Genomic DNA, 24356 nt, shown 5'->3' on the forward strand with positions numbered 1-24356 from the left:
GGACTGAAGTGATTAAAGGCAGGTAAGGAGACTTGGTAGGGAAATTTTTCTTATAAATTGATTTGATGTTTTCTCCACCTTTGTCGGTTCACATGACAATGTTTTCTTACACTGATCTTTAAAAACTCACCGTTCATTTATTCTCATTATTGCTCCCTTCAGGTGTATATACTTCCACCGATCTCGAGCACAATTTCCTATTGTGTGAAATAAAATTTTCTTTTCTGATCTCAATTATCTGGTGAATGGAATCAACCAAATCTAAACGAACATGTCATGGAGTCTCCTTCTGTGTGTGGCAACAGTGCAACTCCAGTGCTGTGCTGTTTCAGCTTGGAAGAGACTGGAAACGAATCCCAGAAGTGGGATCAGGAAGAGAATTTGTGGTCTCTCTAGCTTGAGCTGGTCCAACTACTGACAAGGCTGATGATTGCAAGGCTGAATCAAAGTTACCCAGGATAAAAAAAACTCGCTTGGCACTCACTTGTTAGCTGAATAATCAGGACAGTTTTTCATTTCAAGTTTTTTCTAAAACTGAATCCATGTCATTTCGATATTATTTCATTTATCAAGAAAAAACAAAGTAAAATATTCCTGTTCCAGCTTTGCAACTGTGAGGATTTGCTGCTTTTTCTCTGTTTTATATCATTAATACAATTGAATTAAATATTTATTGTATAGTGATGGGAAAAAAGAGGTGATGAATATTAATATTGCTGAGGGCTCCTGTTAACTTCCTTTAATGTTTTATCTTGAAATCACAGGATTTAAGTGTTAAGAAGCGACCAGTCGATCTCAGCTTCAGTAGTGCAGTAAACGGCGGCAGTAGATAAGCCCAAATCGACGCCTGTAACCAGTTTATTAGAGAAACTGAGTTACTCCCAATCACGTGAATGTTGTATTCTGACATAATTCAGATTGCTACTCCCAGAGAATGACAGTGTTACAGTGCAGGTGAACAGATTCAAACTGGAGGTACCATGTCTAAGCAGTCCCTCTGAGCAGCAGGTAGACGGCAGCGATGGTGATGGCGGTGGCGGTGTAGGTAAACACAGCATTATAAACAGTGTTTGTTCTGATTCGTTCTCCCAGCGTCCTCTGGGCCTCCTCCAGACGCCTCACCACCGCCTCAGATTCCCGCTGGTCTCCCCCATCTGGTCTCTCTGCTCTCGCGGGTCTTGCCAACGGCAGCTCGGCCGCCTGTGTTTCAGCCGGTGGTGCGGTGTCCAGGAGCCTCTTCACCACTGACAATTCGCTCTCAACTCTACCAACGCCTTGCTCCAGTTGTCCCAGTTGTGGCGGGAGGGACTCCAGGAGGGACTGGGTCCTTTGGCTACTGACGTGGAGGTCTTTTAAGGCTGAAAGAGAGGCACCGAGTGAGTCTGGGGTCGGACCTCCCTTGTCCTGAAGGACGCCGCCCCTCTGCGTGAAGGCGTCATTCAGAGTGAATCTGAGGCTGTCAATAAGCGTTCGGAGCTCGTCCTGCTGGGAGCGATGGTTTCCAGCTTGGACTCTGAGGGCTTCCTGCAGGCTCTCCGGACCTTTCTGGGCCTCCAGCAGCAGACTCTTCAGCTCCTACAGATGAAAGAGGTGAAGATGCATCAGCTGAAGCTAAGATCACAGCACAACGGTGCCCTGGTGAGGTGCTGGTACAGATAAAGTAGACAGCACCAGAAACAAAAGCATCTTTATATGGAAAATCGAAAGTTTAAAATATGTGTGATTTGTAGAAAAGAGACGAAAAAAATCAACAAGACTAAAAGTCTTATAATAATAGTCAAATAATAATAATTCATTTTAATTATTAAAAATAATGTATTCAAAATTAAAATAATAATCAATTCATGAAAACAGGTCCAAGTATTTTATGCCAACCACTCTTTGGTTCCTGCTTCTCAAAGGTGAAGATTTCCTGCTTTTCTCTGTGTTTTTGTTTTTTATTTTTTAATAATTGGAAGCTGAATATCTTCAGGTTTAGGACTATTGGTCAACAAAAACAAGACATTTTAAGACATCTGACAATAAAGTCATTCGTATATTCAATAATTAGTTGGTTATAATACTAGTCTGAGGTTCAGTTCAGTACAAAACTAGGCCTAAAAAGAACTGTTTATGAGGTTAATAGCTCAGCACCCTCTTATTTGTGAGAGTTATCAGATTATGACTGTTTCTGTGGATTTCACGCAGTCTTTTAAAAAGCTATGGAAGTGATGTACTTTTCATTACAGCTGAGCTGACAACAGCACTCTCAGCCATCAGTTAGAGGAGCCCCACTGCTAAAAGCTGCAGATTCAGTCTGTGGCAACGGTGACTCGGTAGAGTCAATTCAGGTTGAAGATTCGTTGGCAACGACTAGTCTATATGTGCACTGAACACCTGGAGTCCACATTTACCTGCTTTAGTTCAACCAAAAGTTGAACTAAAAAAGCAGAGCAGAATTCACCGGCAATGCCACCATCAACCCTCCTCACCTGCAGACGGACACGGTTGACGTATGTCGATCCCATGACTCCGATCAGGGCTCCGAGCACCGAGCCGATGATGGACCAGTTCTTGGTCCGTTCCGCCCTCGTCCTCTCCTTTTCGTGGCTCTCCCTGACGGCTGCTGAAAACAGGGCGAACTTCTCCCTCTCCGAACCCTCAGCTCTCTCATACGCTGTCCGTAGACGACGCTCCTCCTGCGGTCAGGAGAGAGCACAAGGGACGGGTGGTTTATTATGAATTCAAGTCCATCAACTGACCTGTTATTCAATAAAAAGGCTCGTTTATGAACGGATCTCTGTGTCTGGACTAAGAACTATATTTCAGATTATACAATTATCATCGCATGATGATAATTGTGGCCACGGTGGGAGGTAATGTGCCACTGTGGTTAACTCTAGAATTTATTATGCAGAATAATTGTAGTTCCCTTTCTTCTTCTGACATCAAGCTATCTGGATCTCAAACACTGTAAAAACTAAAACCACCATACAACAGTTACCGCACCGCCTGCTTTAGGCACATTTTCAAAGGCCTCAGCTAACCTGCAGCAGTTTGTGCTCCATCGTGGCCAACTCCAGGTAGTGAGCCTCCTCCCTGGAAACTCTGTCCAGCCGGTCTCGGACCTCCTTCAGCCTGCCCTGCAGGGCCTCCAGGCTGGCATGTGCCTCGCGCACCATCCCTCTGGCCACCATGAATGCCGCCTCGGCCTAGAAGAAACACACCCACATCTGTCACACAGCAGTACACCCCGAGACCTGTAAATGGAATCTGATGTATAAAAGAAGAAGAAGTGGCGAAAAGTGCTATTCAAGTTCTGGGCTGAAAAGTTATACCCATGCTACAGACGGGATTAAAAATCAATCACCAGTTTTCATTATACTAAAAGCACCTGACATTCCTTTGAGAAATATAAATCTTGTCCGAATCAGGCCTAAAACAAATGCCTGCAACAAATTTCACCGGAAGGTGCTCAGTTTTTGTGGAAACTGTTTTGAACAGGTGTCGATTACACTTTATGGAAGTTCTAGTCTGTGGTGCTGTAAAATTGTACCGTGTTGTACTGAGAGGTGTTTCTCATGTTTTCTCTACCCCGTTTACATCAGTGCGGGTCGACTAAACTGAGAAGTTGAGATGCTTCTTACTGTCTGCTGACCTCAGTGACCTTGGTCTGAGCCTCGCGGACCTCATTAAGCCCGACAAACTCCTCGTACCTGGCCCACCAGTGGTTGACTGTCACGGAGGCCGACTGAGCCGACCTCTGGCCCCACTGCCGCCCCAACTCACCTGCCTGCTAGAGGAGGGAGAGAAGGCGGTGTTTCAGTTCGGTTCTGTGTTCATTTGTAGTATCAGATCATAATGTTTTTAATCAAAAAATTGTTAGTACCGTACAAATAAATCAGTGGTAATCAGCATGGAGAGTTGTTACGAGCAGTCAGAAGAGGGATTTCCTGTACCTGTAAGGCAGCTAGGGCACGCTCCTTCGCCAACTCAGCTCCACCCTTCCCATCGGAAGGTGCAGGGTTAGTGGGTGGGGGGGCTCCAGGCTGATGGTGAGAGCTGTAGGTTCGGACCGGAGCGACTCTGCCAGAGAGAGATCCGGGCAGGGAGAGGCGGGACAGACAGCACGAGCCGTGAGCCCAGAGACAGATCTGCGCTCCTCTGTACCTGACGCAGTAAAGGTACTGTTAGTCATCAGCCTAGGTGTTGTGTTTTATGTAGGAGCAGCCGTATTGTGCAGGAGTACCTCATTGAGAAAGGGCAGAAGTGCAGTTGGAGAACTGTCAGAGGTTCACTTCCACTGCAGCTACAGGGCTAACACTGGAACAGGAACCTGTGAGAACAGTCCCCCAAAAAAAAAAAAAAAAAAAAAATCCAATTAATTCAACTTTGCATGTTGCACAAATTCCTGGTGTCTTATTTAGACCATCAGCTAGACTTCTACCGTTGTGTCAGACCTGGGGGGGGAACATGACTGACATGCAGTCTACATACAGCACGATGAATGACTTTAGCTACACACGGACGACTGTCATCATCATACTGTAGGCCAGCTCCTGACATACGACACGCCTTTTTGCTACTGACCTGACAAATCGGATGAATATTCAGACAGACTACACGAGGAGAACGTTTACGGGGCTTTAGTATTAGTATAATATCTATCAAAATTGTTTCTGTTCCTTTCCCTGCTTCGTTCTCGACTAGCCAGCTTTTAGCTCCGCGTTGCTAACAGTTAAAGTGACCTTTTAATCGTGTACTGTCTGTGAAATCCTGTGATAGTTTCACACACACAAGAAGGTATCAAAATAAATATACCGCTTTTCTTCGATGTTGTAAAAACATACATGTCACACAGGTGAAGTTTCTTTTGGCTAACTTGGCAGCGTCTCAAATGAAACGGCTAACAGCCGAGCGATATTTGATTCAGGCAACAACTAAAAAAAAAAAACCCGGTGATTCTACTTCCGGTTCAGAATTCACCGGGGTCTTTACAGCGCGGATTAGCAAGGCAGCCGGTTGTGTTCGCCACGAAAATAACGTTTATTTCTTTCCTTCAGAGAAGTGTAACCAGTTGAAAATGTCTGGCAGAGAAGGTAAGACGTGGTTTCGGCAGAGGGTCTGGTTTAAATTCCGGCCAATGTAAAAGATAATTTTTGACAGCGTAATAAAGCTCAGTGGAGCGTGTTTCACTGGCCGGGTCAGCTAGCTGTTGCTAACGGCTGCTGAGGAGAGCAAAAAGCTGACAACCTTCTCTTTCACCAAACTAAACCCAAAATCTGCCACATTATGCTTTTTTTACTGTCGGTTAACATATTTACTCACGAAAGACAATGTATTTAAACCATGCACGAATCATTAGCCGTTGTCTGAGGCATCCAGCTTATAACTTGTCCAAGCGACACATCATTTAGCTAGTTCAATTTTATACTGTCTTCTCGAACCACTGGATACATATTAAATGGAAAAGCAGGTCTTCTCTGCTCACAGGTCACGGTGTACCAGTCAGACAATATTTAAATTAAATCGAGAGATTTTTTTTTTTTATCAAAAGGAGTGCCGGTGTGGCGTCCCGGCCACACCATCAGCTCGCGTCTGGTATTTAGGCAGGCATCGAGCTAACCGACTGTCCATTCGTTTGCTGTCCCGCAGGAGGCAAGAAGAAGCCGCTGAAGGCGCCCAAGAAACAGTCCAAGGAAATGGATGACGTAAGTGTCCCCCTTGCCTCTCGGGCTGTACCGTTCATCCGTCACGAGTCCGCAGGACGACGGTTTTCTGGAGTAATCGCTTGCAAAACGCCGGAAAAATACAGAAAAATAAACGCACCTCACTTTTTCCACGGAGCCCCAGGTGTTTGTGTTTGTCTGCCGTTTGGTCCCCGGGAAGCTGTGACACTAATTTGGGTCTAAAGAGATTAATAATTTCATTTCAAAAATGGCCATAAACAACGGTTAGTTGTGACCTAAATTTAAGAGGAGCATAAAACCGTGGTCCTTCTATGGAAGGAGTGTAGTCGAAGGATTGTAAACTGACGTGTGTGTCTGCAGGATGATGTGGCCTTCAAGCAGAAGCAAAAGGAAGAACAGAAGGCGATGGAGGCAATGAAGGCCAAAGCTTCAGGGAAAGGACCTCTAGGTAAGACCCACGGAGAGGTAGACGGGGAACTTTCCCGTTGTAACGACAAGCTTTGTCCATCGGCTGAACAGACAGTGTAGCGGAGAGCACTCACAAAACATGATGGATAACCATATAACGCAATGATCTAGACATGTGGGAGGGTGGTCGTAGTCATGTGGCACCATTCTCATCAATACTTCCAACGTCTGTCATCTGGTATCGCTACTCTTCGCTGACCGGTACCGAGTTGTAGCCTGGTCATGGACAATCCCTGATACCAAACGCACAGACAATGACGACACATAGTGTAGGCGCACAAGAAAAACGCAAGCAACCCACGGCCATAATACATAAAACACACCAGATAATCCAGATAATCACTTTATATGTTCATCAATATTTTGTCAGTATTTTATCAGTCATGTGCTACAGTGTCTCCTGAAGTTACATTTTATGCCATATAACAGCATAACAGCTTATTATGTATTATGAGAGAGAGAAGTTAGTTTTCGTAACAAATACGAATATATATATTTATGTATATATAATGATATATTGAGAGAAAGTGATATGTTGTTATAACGTGAAAGGTTTCTTATAAAAACGAGAAAAGTGTCTAAGACTTGGAACTTTGTATAATATCCATTATTATATTTACAACTGAATGTGCAAAAAAAAAAAAGTTTAACTGTCCAAATACTAAGTGTTGACTGTAATGTGGTCGTGCTGATCATTTACAGCTCGCATGCAATAATTCATATCAACTGAAAGTGACCTCAAATCTCATTTATAGTCTGCCTTTTAGTCACAAACACATGAGCAGCTCTTTGTGATTTACAAACTAAAAACAAAAAGTGCAGCCACAATTTTGACCTCTGGTATTAGTTGTCCAGATTAGAGGTTTGGTTACCTGTCTCTTTTTTTTTTTCCCCTCCAGGTGGTAGCGGCATCAAGAAATCGGGCAAGAAGTAAAATCTGAGCTTCCAGTTTGCTCTGCTAAACATGAACCCTGTCAAAACTCAAAACTCGCCCCTGGTGTTTAGCTCCTCCAGCAGTGAAAGTGTACAGAGAAAGAGTTTAATAATTTTGAGGATTTAAGGGACAGGAAGATCTGTTGCCACATCATAACTCCCCAATGGCATGTACTGAAAGGTTTCACACTGTGACACTTGTTGTTGAGAACACTTCACTCAGTCATACACACTGACCCAAATCTTCAAATGCAGTTTAGAAACGAAGGTCTGCAATTTAGAAATGGAAAGCGTTGGAAAAAAACCTGATGTCTGTTTTATCTTGTTTTGTGTCCATGTGAAACTTTATCAGAAACACATCACCCCAAGCTCTTTTTTTTTTTTTTTTTTTTTTAAAATTGTAAAGAGGGAGATACCAATAAAGTTTTTTGTAATTACTGCTTGTTATTTATTTATTTTTTTTTATTTGGAAAGGAATCCATCAAGAATCTCAACCATCAAACCGTGTTTAATAAAACAATATCAAAGAAGTTTTCCTTTTAAACCCCAGGTTACTGACTGTTTTTAGACCTCATTAAATCAATCATTTGCTTTGGTACAGTGTTATGTTGTTGTGTTGTGTTCGTAAAAGCAGTGACATGACCAGTAGCTGTAGCTTGTCACACAACTGAGGCTCAAGACGTGACCGTGACTAGGCAGGAGCCAGGTTAAATTAATTCTAACACCATTTATAGTCATTTCTACTTAAAGAATCAAGATTTTATGACCGGCTTCGGCCTATTGTCAAATAACAGTTACATTTACGACACTATAAACTTGATTTATATGTGGTGTTTAAATGTAGTAATGTGTACAGTCACTGTTTCTCCTCCAAAAAGTCATTGTTTGTATCCTTGAGGCCTAACAAACATTTCCTTCCTGATAACACATCTGCAAAGATGTTTTTTTTTTTGTTTGTTTGTTGTTTTTTTCTATGGTGGTGTTGGAGCATTACCACCGCCGCCTATCAAGCAGAGGAGCAGTGTGAAATCCTCGGCAGTAATGCGAACGACTCCACCTGTTCATAAAAACCATCGCTCCGTAACTCCACAGGGTGCCTTTTAATTTGACATTCTCAGTTTTGTATCAGCCGGCAGAGTGAAAACTAGTGTGTATGCTGATTTAAAGAAACACATTCAGTTACCAGATTATTACGTACACCTAGCTAGAACTAATGCAGTCTAATACAGCAGTCCTGCAATAAATCCTACCTTCATAATGGTTGTTGTGTTTAGAAAGGTGTTGTTCAAACTAAATGCTAATTTTGGAGACTGTAGTTTGTGCTGCTGTTAAAACATATTGTGTGAGGCTAGACTGGTTATTAGAAACACCTCAGTGTGATGCAGTACAGCTTAAAGTGTTAGAGAGATTACTTGAGATGCATTTATTTGAAGAGTATATATCTGGATGTGTAGTCTTTACAGAACCAGATTGATTCTTTGAGTAATCTGAAACGTACAGTCGGTTGATTGGGAGCTGGACATCGGGAAGATGTGGTCTAATCTAATATTAAGGTAGCTGTAGGTCTTGAAAGTCTTCAAAAGCACTGATTTCAGTTTCCTAACGTCTGCCTTAGTTATAAAGTGTTTTGTACGTTATTCGGGAAAAACAGGCTTGAAAATTGTTACTCCAGACCTCTGACATGTAAAATTCATATGTAAAGTATAACTAGGTTTTTTTTTTTTTGATCCACTCATCCATCCAACCAATCCCTTTTCTGCTTCTTATCCAGATCCAGGTCGTGTCTATCAGGAGTTATGTTATTAGGCGTTATTGTATACTGCTGCTGGGAAGTTTTGACAAAAACGGGATATAAATGTTAAACGTGAGATAAAATTGCTTTCTATGTGTTGTTAGTAATGTCTTTAAAAAAGATTGAATTTAACTTGGTCAACGCTGTAGAAGCCCCGGATATCAGCCTGTCGGTGACAGATCCCAAGGAGAGCAGGAAAGAAACACATGAAACTGCTACAGAGTAATGAGATACACCTTTGTTGAGTTTGTGATAAAAGATGAATAACAACCTTCGCCCCCTGCATTATTGTGGTTTATTTTTCATTTATGCCTAAAATGAACTGACACCAACACTGTGCTATGACTGATGTGTGAATAATTGGCATTGTAAGAGGACACCAGGCCCCCACCACGAAGCTCAGGGGACCTTTTTCACAGCAGATATTTTGACTTGTCACAGCATGAAGAGCAAAACGGCTTTCGTTAAGGACAGGCTGGCTCTATTAAGCCCTGCCAGTGAGCCGGCACGCAGGATACAGGACCTCCAAAACCGGCCGACCTGAATGGAATGTGCCTCGCTGTTTTATGTTATTAACTGCAACTGGGCTTTTCCTGCTATGGCATGCCAAAATGTTTGCTGTGAAAACGCTCCACTGAAGCGATGCAACGGGAGATAGGGCCGGCCTCCTTTCTCAGCCGTTAGTGACCCACGCACGCTGGTGGACGAAGTATTCAGATCCTTTACTTGGGGAAAAGTACTCCGCTACAAGTTATAATCCTGCGTCCAGAAGTATTATCAACAAAACACACTAGAAGTATTGAAAGTCAATGTACTCATGATGCCAAAACATTTTTAAAAAATATATTGTATTATTAGATACTATTACTCAATGTTGTAATTTGGGAATTTGGAGCCATTTTTAGATATTGTATAGACTACTGGGTAGTTTAAAGGTAGAGCAATGCATCGTATTTAACGAGGTCTATATTAGTAGGACTGTACCATTTATTTTTGAAATACTTTGGGTCTACGTGCTGTTAATGGAATATCGTCATTTTTGGATTTGTAATCACCGTCTTTAAACCCACTGCATAGCCGTGCGCCTACACGCACAGTCAGGGTAGAAGAAGGTAGTAGATTAATTTTGAAAATTGGTAAAAAAAAACAACCTCTTGAGTGAAATTGCAAGTGGTGAATACAAATATCAGAAATAACAGCAGCTTTTCTTGTAAAAGAAGATGCCACATACTGACACGGCACATTATTTGAAATATGGCTCCGTATGTGAGGAGTTAAGGTAACACTTCATTGTTTTGGACGGATCTGGCCTCCTGATTCAAACATCATCCCCATGTTTTATCTTGGCCATTTTCTGCCGGAGGATCTGGATCTCCAGGCTTAGCTTCTCCCTCTCCAGCAGCAGGTTTCCTTTCTTCAGATTCAGCAGATCCTCATCCATGGCCAAGAGCCCCGGTGGTACCGACTGAACCTGCTGCCGCTGTTTCAGACCTGCAGAGGAAAACCACAGAAATCCACTGAGTCCCGCTGCTACATCAACACAGGTTGGGAAAGGCTGAGTTTCGAACAAACAGTTCAGCATTTTGGGAAATGTGCTCATTCACTTATTGGCGGTTGGCCCAATAAGAGGATGGTTTTCTCCTTTGAGCCCTGTGTTTTTTAGCCTATATTTGTTTACATTTTCCACTACAGTATGCCGAATTAGCTATTAGCAGTTCCTGTTTGCAGTGCACCCTATGGTTGTACAGACACCTGTCACTGGAATACTTTGATACTTAAGAAATCTTAAAAACGTGATGATTCTAATGGAAGTTCTGAAACGTCTTTTTCCATGATTCCTGAGCAGATTTATGTTTGATTTACGTTTATTTGCAACGGGCATCAGAGAAAATGCTGATATCCTCAGAAAGTGTAAGTCACACTGAGTGATGTCGACATGTTTCATGTCTGTGTCAAGATTTGACTGAGTTATGACTCCAAGAAGGAATTTGAGTTTTGACCATAGACACCTGGTTTTGACTGCATTTCACGCATTCTCTGCCTTTCGTCTCCCTTTTCGCGCCTCCACTTCAACTCTCCTGCATCCCCTTGGCTTTGTCGTGCAGAATGTCTGTGTCTGTCACGGACAATGTTCTGTAATTTCCCAACGGTTAAAATTGAACTGTGTTAAATTATTGGGGAGCACACGGAATATTCCAATCCCCGCCTCCCCTTGTGTTTTTAATCCTGTCCAAATGGGCCTTAAAACAGGAAAGAATTTTAAAAAATGTATTTTTTTCAAACAGTACTAGCAGTTTTTAATAGGCATCTAGGTTCGAAATTCTATCCTTATTTTTTTGATATGGTATTTTGATTTTTTTGCTGTTCATAATTCATCTTGTGTACTTTTATTTTGGTGTTTCTCTGTCTGTTGGAGGTGCAAAACTAAAAAGGATCTGCGAATTAGGCAGCTAGTGTTGTATTTTTCAAGATTAAAAAAAAAACAACCTTTATTTAACAAAAACTAAACATTTATTTTACAATTATAATTAATAGCAGTAGTAGTAGCAGATAACAGTAGGTATGTACATATAATCATGCTGGTTACCATCCTCTTCATCTGATGTGTCAGTTATGGACTTCAGCTCCACCTCCACTGGGTAATGGTCACTGACTTTCAGAGCCTGGAAAACAAATGGTTATTTGTTGATCGGCAATCACTGCGAGGGCTATTGCGTATGGTAATTCTGGCTAAGTGTGAACCGAGTAACGTTGTGATGAAAAATTTTGGCACATTGTGTCCATCAATAAAGCAAACTTATAATTCTGTTTTTGGGGAGTATAGATGAAACATTGCTCCATTTCAGTTAAATTTCTCGTGGATGTCGAAGGTCTTCCGAGGTTGTTTAAGGAGCACCGTGCCGCCGCTCCATGAGCTTTCCTCTGCCACCACTTTAGACCAAAATGTCAACTTTGTACACAAAGTATTTAATGGCTGGACTGCCGTGAAACTGAAACTGTTCCTATTCAACATCCCTCCACAGTCAGGCTAAAATTCGTACTTGAACTTGAAGGATAAGTCTGGCAGTATTAAATATTTCTCTTCTTATCAACAGTTCCAAGCCCAGTAATGAACTGATCCCAGTAAGTATTGATCCTTCTAATTATCGTCTTTGTATCCGAAGCCTGACATATCTTATTCATGTGTGACACAGAGTTTCATTGTTGTCCAAAAAGTGAGAAGAACATCTATGAGCTACACTGTTGCAGTGGGTGACATGCTTCTTCATGATGATAACCCCACATGGAAATAATCACTAGAGAGCCAAATGTGTATTAATCCGCCGGCGGAAATAGTCCCCATCAAATGCACTTTTAAAAAAAAATTAAACTATGTATTTGTGAGCTGCTATCATGATTTACGTCTTCAGTAGAAACAAGTGGGCTTAGGGCTGAGTGTCACAGACAGGGTAGCAAAGAGAGACGGACTAACACGTTGTTGGTTTTGGTCCTTTCATGGGATTTGTTTGCAATAACAAAGCTATAGAACGTCAGCATTGTCATTCACCATATTAACATCCAGCTGACAGATTGCCGTGAAGTTTACTGAACGTTTCCAGGCTCCCCGGAGGATCATCACATGCGCGCGCATTGTATAAAGAGTAATGTGTGTACAACTAAATTTCCACTTTCACACGAGATGTCATGTCACCTGCTGGGTATATTCAGGCCTCCTCCGGAAGAAACTGTTTGAATTAAGAGTGAAGGCTCCGAGGCAGAACGACTGACCTGCTCCTCGCTGAGTCCATATGCCTTCTGGAAGTTGAAGGGCTTGGCAGAGTTTGGAATGATAGACCTGAGCATGTCGTCTCCGTAGATCACTATCCTGAACGGAGACAGTATGTGTTTCAATCCCGTTACCGCGGTCACAATGTTCACGCAATGAATACGCAAATACAAAGAAATACGTGTAAACCCCAAAAAACTAACAATTGACAAAATGTATTGATATTTATAACAAAAAACAAAAAAAGGCACATTTAGAAACACAACACTAAAAAGTATAGAAGAATTTTGTAACTCTATTCTAGGCAACTGAAAGAATTAGTTTGACACTTTGGGAAATAAACTTGTTCTCTTTCTTGCTGAGAGGTAGATGAGAAGATTGATACCAATCTCAAATCTGTCCACTGTACCAAAAGCTTAGCTTAGCACGAACACTGGTAACAGGGGGGAAAAGCCTGGTTCTGTTCAACCGTGTCCAGTCTTTGTGCTAAGCTATGCGAAGCAACTCCTCACAATAACTTCATATTTACTAGATAATTATTAAAGTGTTATCGATCTTCAACCCTAGTCAGGCTGAAGACAAGCTGAAATTCTACTTTGTCCTTCATCAGTTGTTCATCTAGGCGGTCGGGGGGTGTGCGCCCACCTGTGTTCATCAGCAGTTAAAGAGATTCAAGTAAAAACCGCAAGTCAAAGAAAGTAAAAGTCCTCCCTTCAAATTTTTTATTTTAGTAAACAGAATTATTTTCAGCCCGAGATGTACTTACAGTACGTATCAAAAGTGTGTCTCATTGATGGCTATTTAAAACAGGATATACCGGCCAAATGGAATTTTTATCATCTGGGAACCCAAGAGTTGTTTTAAGATATTAATAGCCTATGATTAATCTAAAGAGAGTTATTATGATAAGTGGTTACAACCTAAGTAGGCCTTACTATATGAGCTACTTATATATGGACAGCTTATAACAGCCCATTTATTCTATTCCGTTTTCCACCACTGGTGGACCCACCTGTCGTACGTGTAGTTGTTCCCGGTGCTGGCCGTCGTGTCGACATCGTCCCCAATCAGCCAGTGGAAGTTTTTGTCGCTGCGGATACGGATGTCCTTCATCTCGCTCTTGGAGACGTAGGAGCCGTCGGCATTGAAGTCGCCCAGGATCATCACGTTCTGGGAGCACAGAGCAGGGCAGAGCAGCGGCGCGCAGAGGAGCGCAACATGTGTCAACAACGGCCCAATAAATCTGTCTCCCTGACGGGTGAAGTAGGCCGTTTGTCTTCTTACCTGACTCTGGGTAAAGCGGCAAAACACTTTTTTTCTCATGATTGTTCTTTCGATGACTTCCTGAACTACCGTCTTTGAAGAAAAAATGTCTACTTTTAAATTGATTGCCACGTTCTGTAAATTTTTTTGACAGGAAAAGCATTTTAACATTATTTTCACGGCCTTGCTGGTGGATCAGGGATTCCCAACCTTTTTTGTCAAACGAAGGACACATTATTAAAGAAGTGGATGTTGTTGTATTTAACTATAAGACAGAAGAAGACAGTCTAGGTTGGTTTGGTCAAGTTTGCTTTCGTGCTACCACCACTTGGAGTGACAGAAGCTGAACGTGTCAGCCTGTTATCCTTTAATTTTAGCCATATCAGACATTTTTCCATGAATTTTAGCCATTTCAGACATTTTTCCATAAATTTTTAACCATTCGACCACCAATAATTTTAGCTTTTTTTCCACAGGTCGGAGTATTGCAACAACTTTCACCTGTCTATGTCAACCATTTATCCGTTAATTTTAGCCAGTTCAGCTATTTAACCATTAGCTTTTCCAGTGTTTACCCTATAGTTAACTGTTTCAACTGTTTATTCTTTACTTTTAGCAGTATTTCAACAATGTATCCAATACTTTTAGCTTTTTCAGTATTTAACGCCAACTATTCCAACTTTTTTTCATTACTTTTAGCCGAATCATTTTTTTCTTCCTCAGGTGAGTTCAGCTACTCCGCCTCATCATTGTACTAGATCACGTTTTGTGTTGTCAGCACTGTCTGGACTGATAATGTCGTGTCCTTACATCAGTCCTCCACTTCTGCTTGACGTGCTGGAAGACGTCGTAGAGCTCGTCCAGCTCCTTCTCCGAGTCCTCCGGTTTGGTGTGAACTGGGATCATCACTAGGTCCTTCAGCACTATGGTGAGCCACACAGACACACAGACACACACACACACACACACACACACACACACACACACCTGATATTTTATATCTTTTTGAGGATAATTGCCTTGATATTGATATTTTGACATGTTTAACAAGTGTTTCTTCTGTGCGCACGACAAAAGTTTTCTACCTGTATTGTGGCATCTGAATCGCAGGATGTAGGGATCTCTAGCAAAAACGTCCCCTCCCTCAGTTAGCTGGTCATCAAACTGATGGGAGTCAGCCAAGTCAACCATGTCATCCCTACACACACACACACACACACGCACACACACGCGTAAATAACTAAGCTATATTTTGATTATGCAGCTTCAGCTGGGTAAGTTTCTATCCCTTTGTTCAGAGAGATCTGTAGCTGCAAGGTTCCTGTTCTTTGGCAATGGACTGACTAATCCAGGATTATTGTAATGTTTGCCAGCTCAAATAATCTTGTTAATGTTTGTTCGGCTACCAAAGTTATTTGAAGGCAGCTAAGCAGCAGGGATTAATTTAAAGCTGACCATTGTGTTGTAAACATACATTACACTCAGTGTGAAATGAAACCCTGTTTCTCAAAAACAGCCGGTTAACAGGACTTTAAACATGTCCCTTATCTAGTTAAGTAGATCTTGAATTATTTATTTCATGAAACTGACTCAAATTTGGTAAAATTAAATTGCAAATCGATCCGACGCAATTTGTCGTTCAAGTTACATTTCATGTGTTTTAATGTCTAAATAATAAATAATAAATTTGTGACAAAATGACAAATCTGAAAAAAAACAAACAGTTTTTCCGTCTTTGCATATAAGTCCAAATACAGCATTTCAGATCATTTTACTTGAATTCATCTCTTTTGCTTTAGCTCATAGTTAAATGCTCAGTGTTCACAATGTTCCATCTGTATTTTCTCCCCAAAATGGCTAAATCCTCATTATATATCCTCAGTATATATCCTCAGTATATATACTTTGTATATACTGTAAATGGGCAGTGGAGAAGTGAATTTCAGAACAGTGGTACAACAACAGAAATCCTCATGCTTGTGCCAAATCATTTTTCTAATAAAACTAATAAATGTGTCCATGCAAAAAGAAAAAAACAGGCATCTACACACTGTTATCTTGTATTGACAAACTGCTGCACGGGCTCTAAACTCCTTCATAACTCGTAACTCATCTCAGTCTCAGTGGTGGGGGTCTGCTGCAGGTGAGCACTCACCTGTACAGGAACATGAACTGCTCTTTGTAGCGCGTCCGGCCCAGACGACTGCTGATCTTCAGAGTGTAGTGATGCCTGCTGTTGGATCTGGGGAGGAGGACAGACAGAGAGGCAGACACGTATTGTAATGATAATTCAATTTGCACTTAAATAGCTTTAAGGAGTAGCATTAGATCATTTCAACCCTGTGTGTAGTCGATATCTGCTGGCAGCACTATCACAGATGATCAGAGAAATCCAAAACTAACTAGGCATTTTTACCTGACGCACACACACACTCACACAAACTCACACACACACACACACACAACACTATTTCATCCCTCCCTGTTTTTTTAGCAATGCTAGCAGAAAAACTCTAGGGATGACAATGTCGGTCCGCCACTTTGGTCCAGGCTGCCATATCTCAACAGCTATTGGATGGATTGCCATGAAATGTGTTTCTGACATTCATGGTCTCCGTAGGATGAATCTTAATGATTCTGCTGATCCTCTGACCGTTCCTGTAGCGCCACCATCCAATGGCACGTTTTTTTGTTCTAAATATCTCAAAAACTATTGGATGGGCTGCTATGAAATTTGGTACCGACATTCTTGTTCCCTTCAGGATGAACTGTGATGACTTTGGTGACCCCTTAACCTTTAATCCAGCGCCATTATCAGGTCAAAATTTTAATTTGTCCAACACTTCGGTTTGATGCATTTTAATGTCGCCTAAACATTAAATCTCTAAGGATGTTATTTTTCTCAAATGGTGTTCCATTCAAACAATGTGACAACACATCTTCTTATGATCAGCATGTTAGCGTTGTATTGCTGTAGCATTAGTATGCTGAAGTTAGCATTTAGCTCAGGCTGAGTACTTCCTCAACAAGCTTCCTGACTGTAATAATAATAATAACAATAATAAATGTTGTTGTTGTTGTTATAACAACAGAAACAAAGCCTGCACTCACCTGTTGAGTGAGTCCAGGAAGGTTTTAACTGACTCTCCGGTGATGTCCACCACTTCTAGGATCACAATGATGTCATATCGAGACACGATCTGTGGGGCAGAGAGCAAGACAGAGAGACCTCAGTGTGACATCACTTTACCACATCCCGGGATCACACATAATGTAATGTGGAATTAATTTCTCCGTGTCTTAACGAGTTTTATATATTTATTCTTTTGTTGTTAATTTATCAATATGTTTTACCATTTTAATCATTCAGTTTTCTAAACTCGAACTAATTAAGTGGCTTAAATGACAACCAAAACATTTATCATCATATAAAAAAAAATTACAGAACAGTTAGTGGTTCGAAATTCTCAAATTTGAAGATTTAATGATGGTCTTTGTTCTCTGTGATAGTAAACTGATTTTCCTTATGTTTTGAGCTATTGATCAGACAAACCATTCTAGGAAATGGACCAGTTGATTAATCCAGGAAATAATCATCAGATTAAGAAATAATAAAAATAATCAGAACTAATATATTCACTTGTTTAATATAAATGATATAATGATATAATTTATAATTATATAACTAACTCAAGTTTGGTTTTCCATAATTGGTCATTTTTGAAAGCCATCAGCCAACTTTTTTACTCAAATATTGGTGATGAAATAAGTGAATTAAAACAAAGTAAATTTGATATGCATGTTATTTATTGTTTTTGTTAATATAATTCCTAAATCTTCAAACAGCTGCAACGTTTGAAGGAGAAACTGGTTCTTTGTCAGGTACAGTGGAATCAAAAACCTGAGAAAATCTCTTTGTAGCCGCTGTAATTTTCTTCATGTAAAAAGAAGGCATTTTAATGATAGCAGGTGACATGTGTCAGTGTGTGTGGGTGTGTGTGTGTTTTCACACTGGTTGTTGTTACCTTAGTCAGGATAGCGAGGACGTCTGGGTCTGACACTTTGTTTTTTCCAAACTTCTGAATGTTAAAAGATGCTACTTTCATGGTGGCTGCAGAGTAAAAAATAAAAGAAATGGCAGGAGATGAATGGAAATATTATGGGCATTTTAATGAGTCTCTTTGTGTGCGTGTGTGTGCGTGTGTGTGTGTGTGTGTGTGTGTGTGTGTGTGTGTGTGTGTGTGTGTGTGTGTGTGTGAGTGTGTTTCTGTGAGTGTGTGCGTGTATATTAACAGCAGCTGCATCTCGTAAAAACCTACAGGCATTTCAACTCAGGCCTGAGGCCTGTGTAATATACTACAAAACACACACTGCAAATACTTAAAACTCGCTTGTGTAACGACACACTATAAAGATCAAATACTGTCCACACCACGTTTCACTGCGTCTACCTGCTGTTTTTTCACAGCAGGCACTTGTTTACCTTCACTTCCTCGGTGAAGAAACAGAGATGAACAAACATTTCATGGAAAAAAAAACATGAAAATGTCAACTTGTCAACTGAAAATGTACATGGTAAAATGTGAAGAATTTCAAAAACGTTTTGACAAAATTAGAGGAGCTTTGTTTAAAAAAAATAGTTTGGGGTCATTTCTATCACTTCATCAGCTGTTTAAACAGATAAATTATCATTAGAGAACAAAAACCCAGGAACAGATGAGGGCAAAAGGACAGGGCAATGAAAATGAGTGTGAATTGTATGAGTATGAAGAGCTTAACTTATAATTGTAGTTACATAGAAACACTTTAAAATGAACCACAGGAACACAACAAAACAACATGACGCAAATTGTCTAAGTGAGATTATGAAATAAAACACAAAAATAGGACTAAACTCTGGAGAAGTGGTACTTAAATTCACTTTAAAAACAATGAAAATGAAAATAAATAAGCACATGAGTACGAATTCTCAGTGGATTTAACACTGGTCCATACATATTGTATAAAAAACGCAACTTTCCTATCAGGTCTTTATATATATATATATATATATATATATATATATATATATATATATATATATATATATATATATGTATATTTGATGTTTTTAATTTGGTGGTTTTTTTGGGGGGATTTGTTTTTGACATAAATTGGCCAAATTGTTTTTAGTTAAGCTTCATATGATGTTTCGTTTGGGTTTTATTAATGTTAATTTTCAAAAAAGAAAAACCCCTTTATGAGTCTGCATTGGCCACACTTTTTGCACATATACAGTGGCGAGAAAAGACATTCATTAAAGGAGCTCTTTAGCATTTTTTGGCTTAAAAAAAAAAGTCCATGTTAACAGCATTAAATTTGCGCCATGTGTTCCAATTGAATTATTCCTTATCTGTATGTTCCTTTATCAAATGAATGAGCTGCTTTCAAAATTCTTCCCTAAACCAAATCGTGTCGAGCTCAATTCTCCAACGAAAACTAGCCAAGGGAAACATTTAGGACTTGTTCTGACGGGTATACTCACTGTGTCGTGTCCTGACGACGCCACCTCACCCAGCCCCCTCAACTGTGTCAATAGGCCCTTTAGGCTCCTAACCTGTCACCTACCGTTCATCACTTAAGGAACTCAGTCTCAAACATAACTAACATTTCTGCGTAATTGAACACGTCTGTGTTCTCAGGACCGTAAACAAGAGAGGCTCCGGCTCACGCAGCGTTTATCTCGTGTCACGCTGCAGCTAATGACATACGTTGTTGTCAGATTTAAAGTGATATTCGGCGATGGAGAGTAAATCGCTTCCTTTAATTTAGGACTTTTTATGAAATTGCACTATAAATCGCAGGCTGTTTTATCAGTTATTTTTTATTATGACTACACCTATGGAAGTACAGTAATAAATCAGTTAGGTTTATATTTTTTCTACCAAGGATATGACTAATTAACAGTAAATGGACAAAATAAGGGAAACATCTATAGATCTGATACAATTATTCGATATAAAGCAAAACGGCCTGTGGTTCCAGCTTCACAGCTGAAGTGATAATTTTTCATGATTTCATTTTCCGGCATTTTACGGACCAAACTGATTAATCAAGCTAGTAATCAGCAGATCAACCGATAACAAAAGTAGCTGTTAGTTGCAGCCTTCCGTGTGGCCCTTCAGACAGAAGGAACGCGCTTTGCTCTTTGTTTTTCTGCCCTATTGTCTCTCATTTGTTGCAGGAGAGGTGACTCATGAAACACAACCACATCGCAGGTAGGAGTGTGTGTTTGCGTGGGTTGCTTGTGGAGGTTGTCCAACTACTTTTTGTATTTGTGCTGTGGCTGAGCCTGGTGATCAGTAGATACTGCAGCTGATAACAGCCACAACATGCCAACACACACAGACACACAATAACACATAATGACACTGTTGTCAACACTAGGATCAGGTGTCGCTGTTGACCCAGCAAGTTTTATCTCTTGTGAATTTGAAATTATTGCAGCAATTGTTTTCTACCTGCTTTTGGGTTTACTACTTACTTCCATCTTTAAGCTCTTTTCAGCTGCAGGAACTTCGCAGGAGCTCGAGAACTTTACCTGAATTTTAAGTCTCGTTTAAGCTCCTGCATCCAAAATGTTCCTCTAACTTTTCGCTTCTCAATTGACCGGGAACTATCAAGGTGGAGTACATAGTTGAGGTCAAACACAGGCCTCCAGACTTCACAACTCATGTACAGCTTTCTTTCAAACTGTAAACAAGGAGTGGTTGTATTTTAGACAAGAAATCTTATAAGCTAATACAGGCAGCTAATCCTATTGTCAGGATAAGTTTTTTTTGCCAGTGCCTCCCAAAACTGTTACGGATCACTGGGTTGGGTTGAGGCACAGAAAAACTTGGTTATGGTTAGGGAAAGATCACAGTTTGGGTTAAAAGAAAACCGATTATAACTCTTGGTAGGAATTAGTGTGGCCGCTGGATCTCTTTGTCAGTTAAATGTAAATGTAAGTTGTTTTTAGAGATTCTCACATGCAGTATTTCCTTCTCTATATCCAGCACTACCACCTGATCCAGATTTCCATTTGGCCAACAGATCGGTTCATGACAGAATACTGAATTCCTGTCAGCCCCAGCGGTACGTAGATAATAATGCTTGATACGATATTTTTATAATAACAGTTTAATAACAGTGTGATACTGTGAAAGGTGACGCTCGTAGTGATGAACCTACAGAGAGTTACCACCCAAATCGTCAGCTCCCTTTGGCTTTACAGAGTTTAATTACAAGTGTCAGCTCATTTTTTAGCTGTTCGGCCCTTAACTCTACTTTTCTGGTTCACTCTCACCGCTCTAATATAATCAGTTTTCACCACAGCAGGTCAGCAGTAAGAAAACAGTTAGGGACAAGCCGCTGAACCTAGTAGAGTATCTAGCAGCTAAAGAGACAGATATTTCCTTCAGTAGTTGGTAGAGACCAAAAACAGAGCTAAAAGAGAGGGAAACTTGGACTTAGATACACCAGGAGCCCAGAAACACGATTTCAAATTCAGGTCAGAGTCAAGTGAATAAAACAAGACTCCAAATGAATGACACTGTTGCTCAGTAAATGCTTGATATGTAAATAGGCAACTATTTGCCAAAATGTTCGCAATGTCAACTTAAAAAGTGATGATATGTAAATGTTGTGTTCACAACATGCTTCTGCTATCCCCCAAGTGTCCAAAAAAAAAGTCAGTTATTGCAGGTTTAAGGTTTGGCCACGTCCTGTAGCTGAACGCTAAAGGCAAAAGGTGGAAAAAATACCTAAATCCCTTGCATTAGTAACAGTAGCAAACACATAGAAAATTTTGTATTCAAACTATACTCGAGTAAATATCTACTATGCAGTAAAATGTGTTCTCTAAAACAAAAGTACCTACAATCCATGGCTCTTTTCATTTCTTTTTTTTAATATGTTAAATTAAGGATTAGAGCACCTCTTCTGCCAAAAACATACTAACAAGATCTCAGGAATTGTCAGTATAACATCAAATCTATACTATGACTCGACTATGATACTCCACCTGTTGTTTTATGCGTACACATGGAGGAAGGCTGTTTCATTGTCTCGAGACATGTAAGCCTCTCAGGTATTCAGCTCAGCCTGAGGAAAAAACAGACAAACAAACAATTTGTCTCTCACCTGCAGAAGAAGGAGAATCTGTTGCTGCCGCTGCTGTTGGGGAACTTGGATCAGATCTGTTTATTCCCAGTGAGGATTAAATAAAGTGAAGCAAGAGAAGGAATACCTTGTGGACTCGACAAAAAAAAAAAAAGCTCTGGGATCTGCAGTACCTGCCGGGGGCAAAGCATTCTGTCGCGTGGGTGACCACAGGCGATGTGATTGGTCGAAAGCCAACAAATAGCAGGGCCTGACAAGAGACAGAAAGGGGGAAAAAAGGGCAAAACAAATATTCCGCCCTCAATAATGCTTTCCTGCTGTATGTGTAAAACCGTGTGTGTGTGTGTCTATGTGTTTGTGTGTGTGTGTGTGTGTGTGGGTGTGTGTGTGTGTGTAAGAGGATGTCTCTAGAGGGACCTATAGTATATCTTTGACTGAGGCTGACGGATTTCATTAGAAACCTGATCCACTCAAGTGTCAGACAAAGTTTGTTTCATGTGGTTTTAATGTTCGGAAAGCAAAACAGACCATAATTAGGTGCATTCAAATGTGCGTGTTTGTGTGTGTCTGAGAGACAAAAAGAGTTAGAGAGCAACACGAATCCACAACGGAGTGACATGACATACTCACAGAAAACAGTTTACACCCCAAAAACACCCAAATACATTAGGCTTGTTCTATCCTGCCTTGCCTGTGACAAAAAAAGCACAGTTTACAGCAGCTCCCAGTTCGTACTGGAAGTAGACGGATACCGAACTAGACATGTGCCCCTGGGGTCAAGGGGAGCCCTTGGCCACAGAGATGCTGATTCTACTCTATGGTCATTTTGGAGGCTGCAGTTTGTGGTGCTGGTGAATTGTATCGTGTTAAACAACCAACAGGTGTTTTTGTCCGTCCCATTACGTCAATGAGGGTAGGCTAGATAACAGGAATACCTCTCTGCGTAATGTAATACAGTTCAACAGCTCCACAAACAGGATCCTCCGAAACTTTCATACCTTTGAATCAAAACAAAAACTGAAGATTGTAACCTTTGTGTAGGAAGGGTCTATTGCACGACTGTTGTAACGACTATTACGACTGAGCGTATGTGTAAAAAGACGCTTTACAAAGGAGCATCTCGAATGCTTCCTGCTAGCTACTCCTGGGGGCTGTGATGGTTTGTTTTCTACACGGGCGTGAGTTTCAGGGGACTGACTCAGTCACACCCAGTCCCATTGTGTTGCTGATGCAATCCCAGCTGTCTGCAATTCACCGATGATTAAGTAATCAGCGGTGTGATGCCTGGCACTTAGCACTCATTAAACAAAGGGCAGCGCTGACCAAACATAGACAGAGTTGTAAATGACACAGCAAACACTCTGATATCAGCTGGGTTTGTCTCCGGCGTGTCGCTCCATCAGATACTGTAGGACAGAGGAAAAGATAATTCTACCTTGAGTGAAGTTAGGTGGAAGCTGAGCAGACAAAATAAACAACTACATTTGTTTTTTTGTTTTTTTTTAGCATTACCTATCACTTTGTAATTCATTGGTTGTTAAGGTGTTTGGACAGGTGATCGGTGTTGTGCGTGTGTGTGTGTGTGTGTGTGTGTGTGTGTGTGTGTGTGTGTGTGTGTGTGTGTGTGTGTGTGTGTGACACCTCAACTACGGTATCGTTTTATTAGCTCCAGTAGTTTCCACACTGAACTTTGCGGTAGAAAAATGCCGGCAACGACCTACATCTCCTGAGATTCATGGCATCAAGACGGATTTCAGTGTATCAGAGGCCCTGTGGTGGAGCAAGCTGCCAAAAAGTCAAGTCAGTGGCGATATTAAAGGGTTAATTCTGTTTATTACAACTTGGGTCATATTTTCATTGTTTTGTCCATCCTTTTGATAACACCTTACAATATGGTACACGGAATTTTGAATAGTTACTGAGTAATAATGGAGGAAATAGCATAATAATTGAATGAATAACTCTGAATCGAAGTCTGGATAACAGGATAAGAGGAGCAGACGATTATCCTACCAGAGAACAGCCTGGGACACACCGTATTAATGAATCACTATATATTACCAGCCGCTGAGTAGCACTAAACTCATAACACATTTTTTACTAAATACTTAAACCTGTAATACTTAATTTTTTTTCTCTCCTTTTTTGGCCACTTGGGGGCAGTGGAAACAAGTCGGGAACAAGCTTTGAACACGTTAAGAACACAACATTGACATATCATCACCTTTTGATATAGCAAACTTGTTAGCAAACAGTTGCCTATTTACACATCAAGCATTTACTGAGCAACATTATCATTAATTTGAAATCGTGTTTCTGGGCA

At 40.7% G+C, this 24356-nt stretch overlaps 3 protein-coding genes across 7 annotated transcripts; 1 reads left to right on the top strand and 2 right to left on the bottom strand.

Annotated features, from left to right (window-relative positions):
• Positions 1 to 717: 717 nt before the first annotated feature.
• ccdc51 (coiled-coil domain containing 51) lies at positions 718 to 5483 on the bottom strand. 3 transcript variants are annotated; one of them, XM_040115627.1, is made up of 7 exons: positions 5308 to 5483; positions 4229 to 4315; positions 3939 to 4149; positions 3638 to 3775; positions 3027 to 3191; positions 2472 to 2678; positions 718 to 1575 (listed from the first exon to the last, which is right to left on the bottom strand). In XM_040115627.1, the coding sequence occupies exons 2-7, from the start codon at positions 4231 to 4233 to the stop codon at positions 985 to 987; spliced, it is 1317 nt and encodes a 438-aa protein (XP_039971561.1). In that variant the 5' UTR covers positions 4234 to 4315; positions 5308 to 5483; the 3' UTR covers positions 718 to 984. The 3 variants fall into 3 exon arrangements, with proteins under 3 accessions (XP_039971561.1, XP_039971559.1, XP_039971560.1); XM_040115625.1 differs by lacking the exon at positions 5308 to 5483 and adding an exon at positions 4801 to 4928; XM_040115626.1 differs by lacking the exon at positions 5308 to 5483 and adding an exon at positions 4830 to 4927.
• Positions 4945 to 7509, top strand: tma7 (translation machinery associated 7 homolog). The gene is made up of 4 exons (XM_040115628.1): positions 4945 to 5078; positions 5635 to 5690; positions 6030 to 6117; positions 7037 to 7509. The coding sequence occupies exons 1-4, from the start codon at positions 5063 to 5065 to the stop codon at positions 7069 to 7071; spliced, it is 195 nt and encodes a 64-aa protein (XP_039971562.1). The 5' UTR covers positions 4945 to 5062; the 3' UTR covers positions 7072 to 7509.
• A 1729-nt stretch (positions 7510 to 9238) lies between these two features.
• On the bottom strand, positions 9239 to 23164 carry dnase1l4.1 (deoxyribonuclease 1 like 4, tandem duplicate 1). 3 transcript variants are annotated; one of them, XM_040159644.1, is made up of 12 exons: positions 23065 to 23164; positions 22207 to 22283; positions 21936 to 22015; positions 17917 to 18002; positions 17003 to 17091; positions 16047 to 16133; positions 14977 to 15089; positions 14702 to 14814; positions 13641 to 13798; positions 12631 to 12727; positions 11450 to 11525; positions 9239 to 10353 (listed from the first exon to the last, which is right to left on the bottom strand). In XM_040159644.1, exons 3-12 carry the CDS (start codon positions 21973 to 21975, stop codon positions 10181 to 10183), a joined length of 1032 nt encoding a protein of 343 aa, XP_040015578.1. In that variant the 5' UTR covers positions 21976 to 22015; positions 22207 to 22283; positions 23065 to 23164; the 3' UTR covers positions 9239 to 10180. The 3 variants fall into 3 exon arrangements, with proteins under 3 accessions (XP_040015578.1, XP_040015576.1, XP_040015577.1); XM_040159642.1 differs by having other exon boundaries at positions 11431 to 11525; XM_040159643.1 differs by lacking the exon at positions 21936 to 22015 and adding an exon at positions 22055 to 22110 and having other exon boundaries at positions 11431 to 11525; positions 23065 to 23158.
• Between the last annotated feature and the right edge of the window lie 1192 nt (positions 23165 to 24356).

Source organism: Xiphias gladius, chromosome 21, assembly GCF_016859285.1.
Source record: "Xiphias gladius isolate SHS-SW01 ecotype Sanya breed wild chromosome 21, ASM1685928v1, whole genome shotgun sequence".
In the NCBI taxonomy this organism is placed as follows: domain Eukaryota; kingdom Metazoa; phylum Chordata; class Actinopteri; order Istiophoriformes; family Xiphiidae; genus Xiphias; species Xiphias gladius.

Bases quoted from the DNA above. Each gene is read 5' to 3' on its own strand.
- ccdc51 (XM_040115627.1), bottom strand. The intron at 3,776-3,938 runs GTACAGGAAATC...TCCCTCCTCTAG, and splicing joins GTGCCCTAGCTGCCTTACAG to CAGGCAGGTGAGTTGGGGCG. The intron at 2,679-3,026 runs GTTAGCTGAGGC...TCCTGACCGCAG, and splicing joins TGGAGCACAAACTGCTGCAG to GAGGAGCGTCGTCTACGGAC.
- tma7 (XM_040115628.1), top strand. The intron at 5,691-6,029 runs GTAAGTGTCCCC...GTGTGTCTGCAG, and splicing joins AGTCCAAGGAAATGGATGAC to GATGATGTGGCCTTCAAGCA. The intron at 6,118-7,036 runs GTAAGACCCACG...TTTCCCCTCCAG, and splicing joins TTCAGGGAAAGGACCTCTAG to GTGGTAGCGGCATCAAGAAA.
- dnase1l4.1 (XM_040159644.1), bottom strand. From the start codon at position 21,975: ATGAAACAGCCTTCCTCCATGTGTACGCATAAAACAACAG. The intron at 17,092-17,916 runs GTAACAACAACC...TCTGCCCCACAG, and splicing joins TCCTCGCTATCCTGACTAAG to ATCGTGTCTCGATATGACAT. The intron at 16,134-17,002 runs GTGAGTGCAGGC...CCTCCTCCCCAG, and splicing joins TTCCTGGACTCACTCAACAG to ATCCAACAGCAGGCATCACT.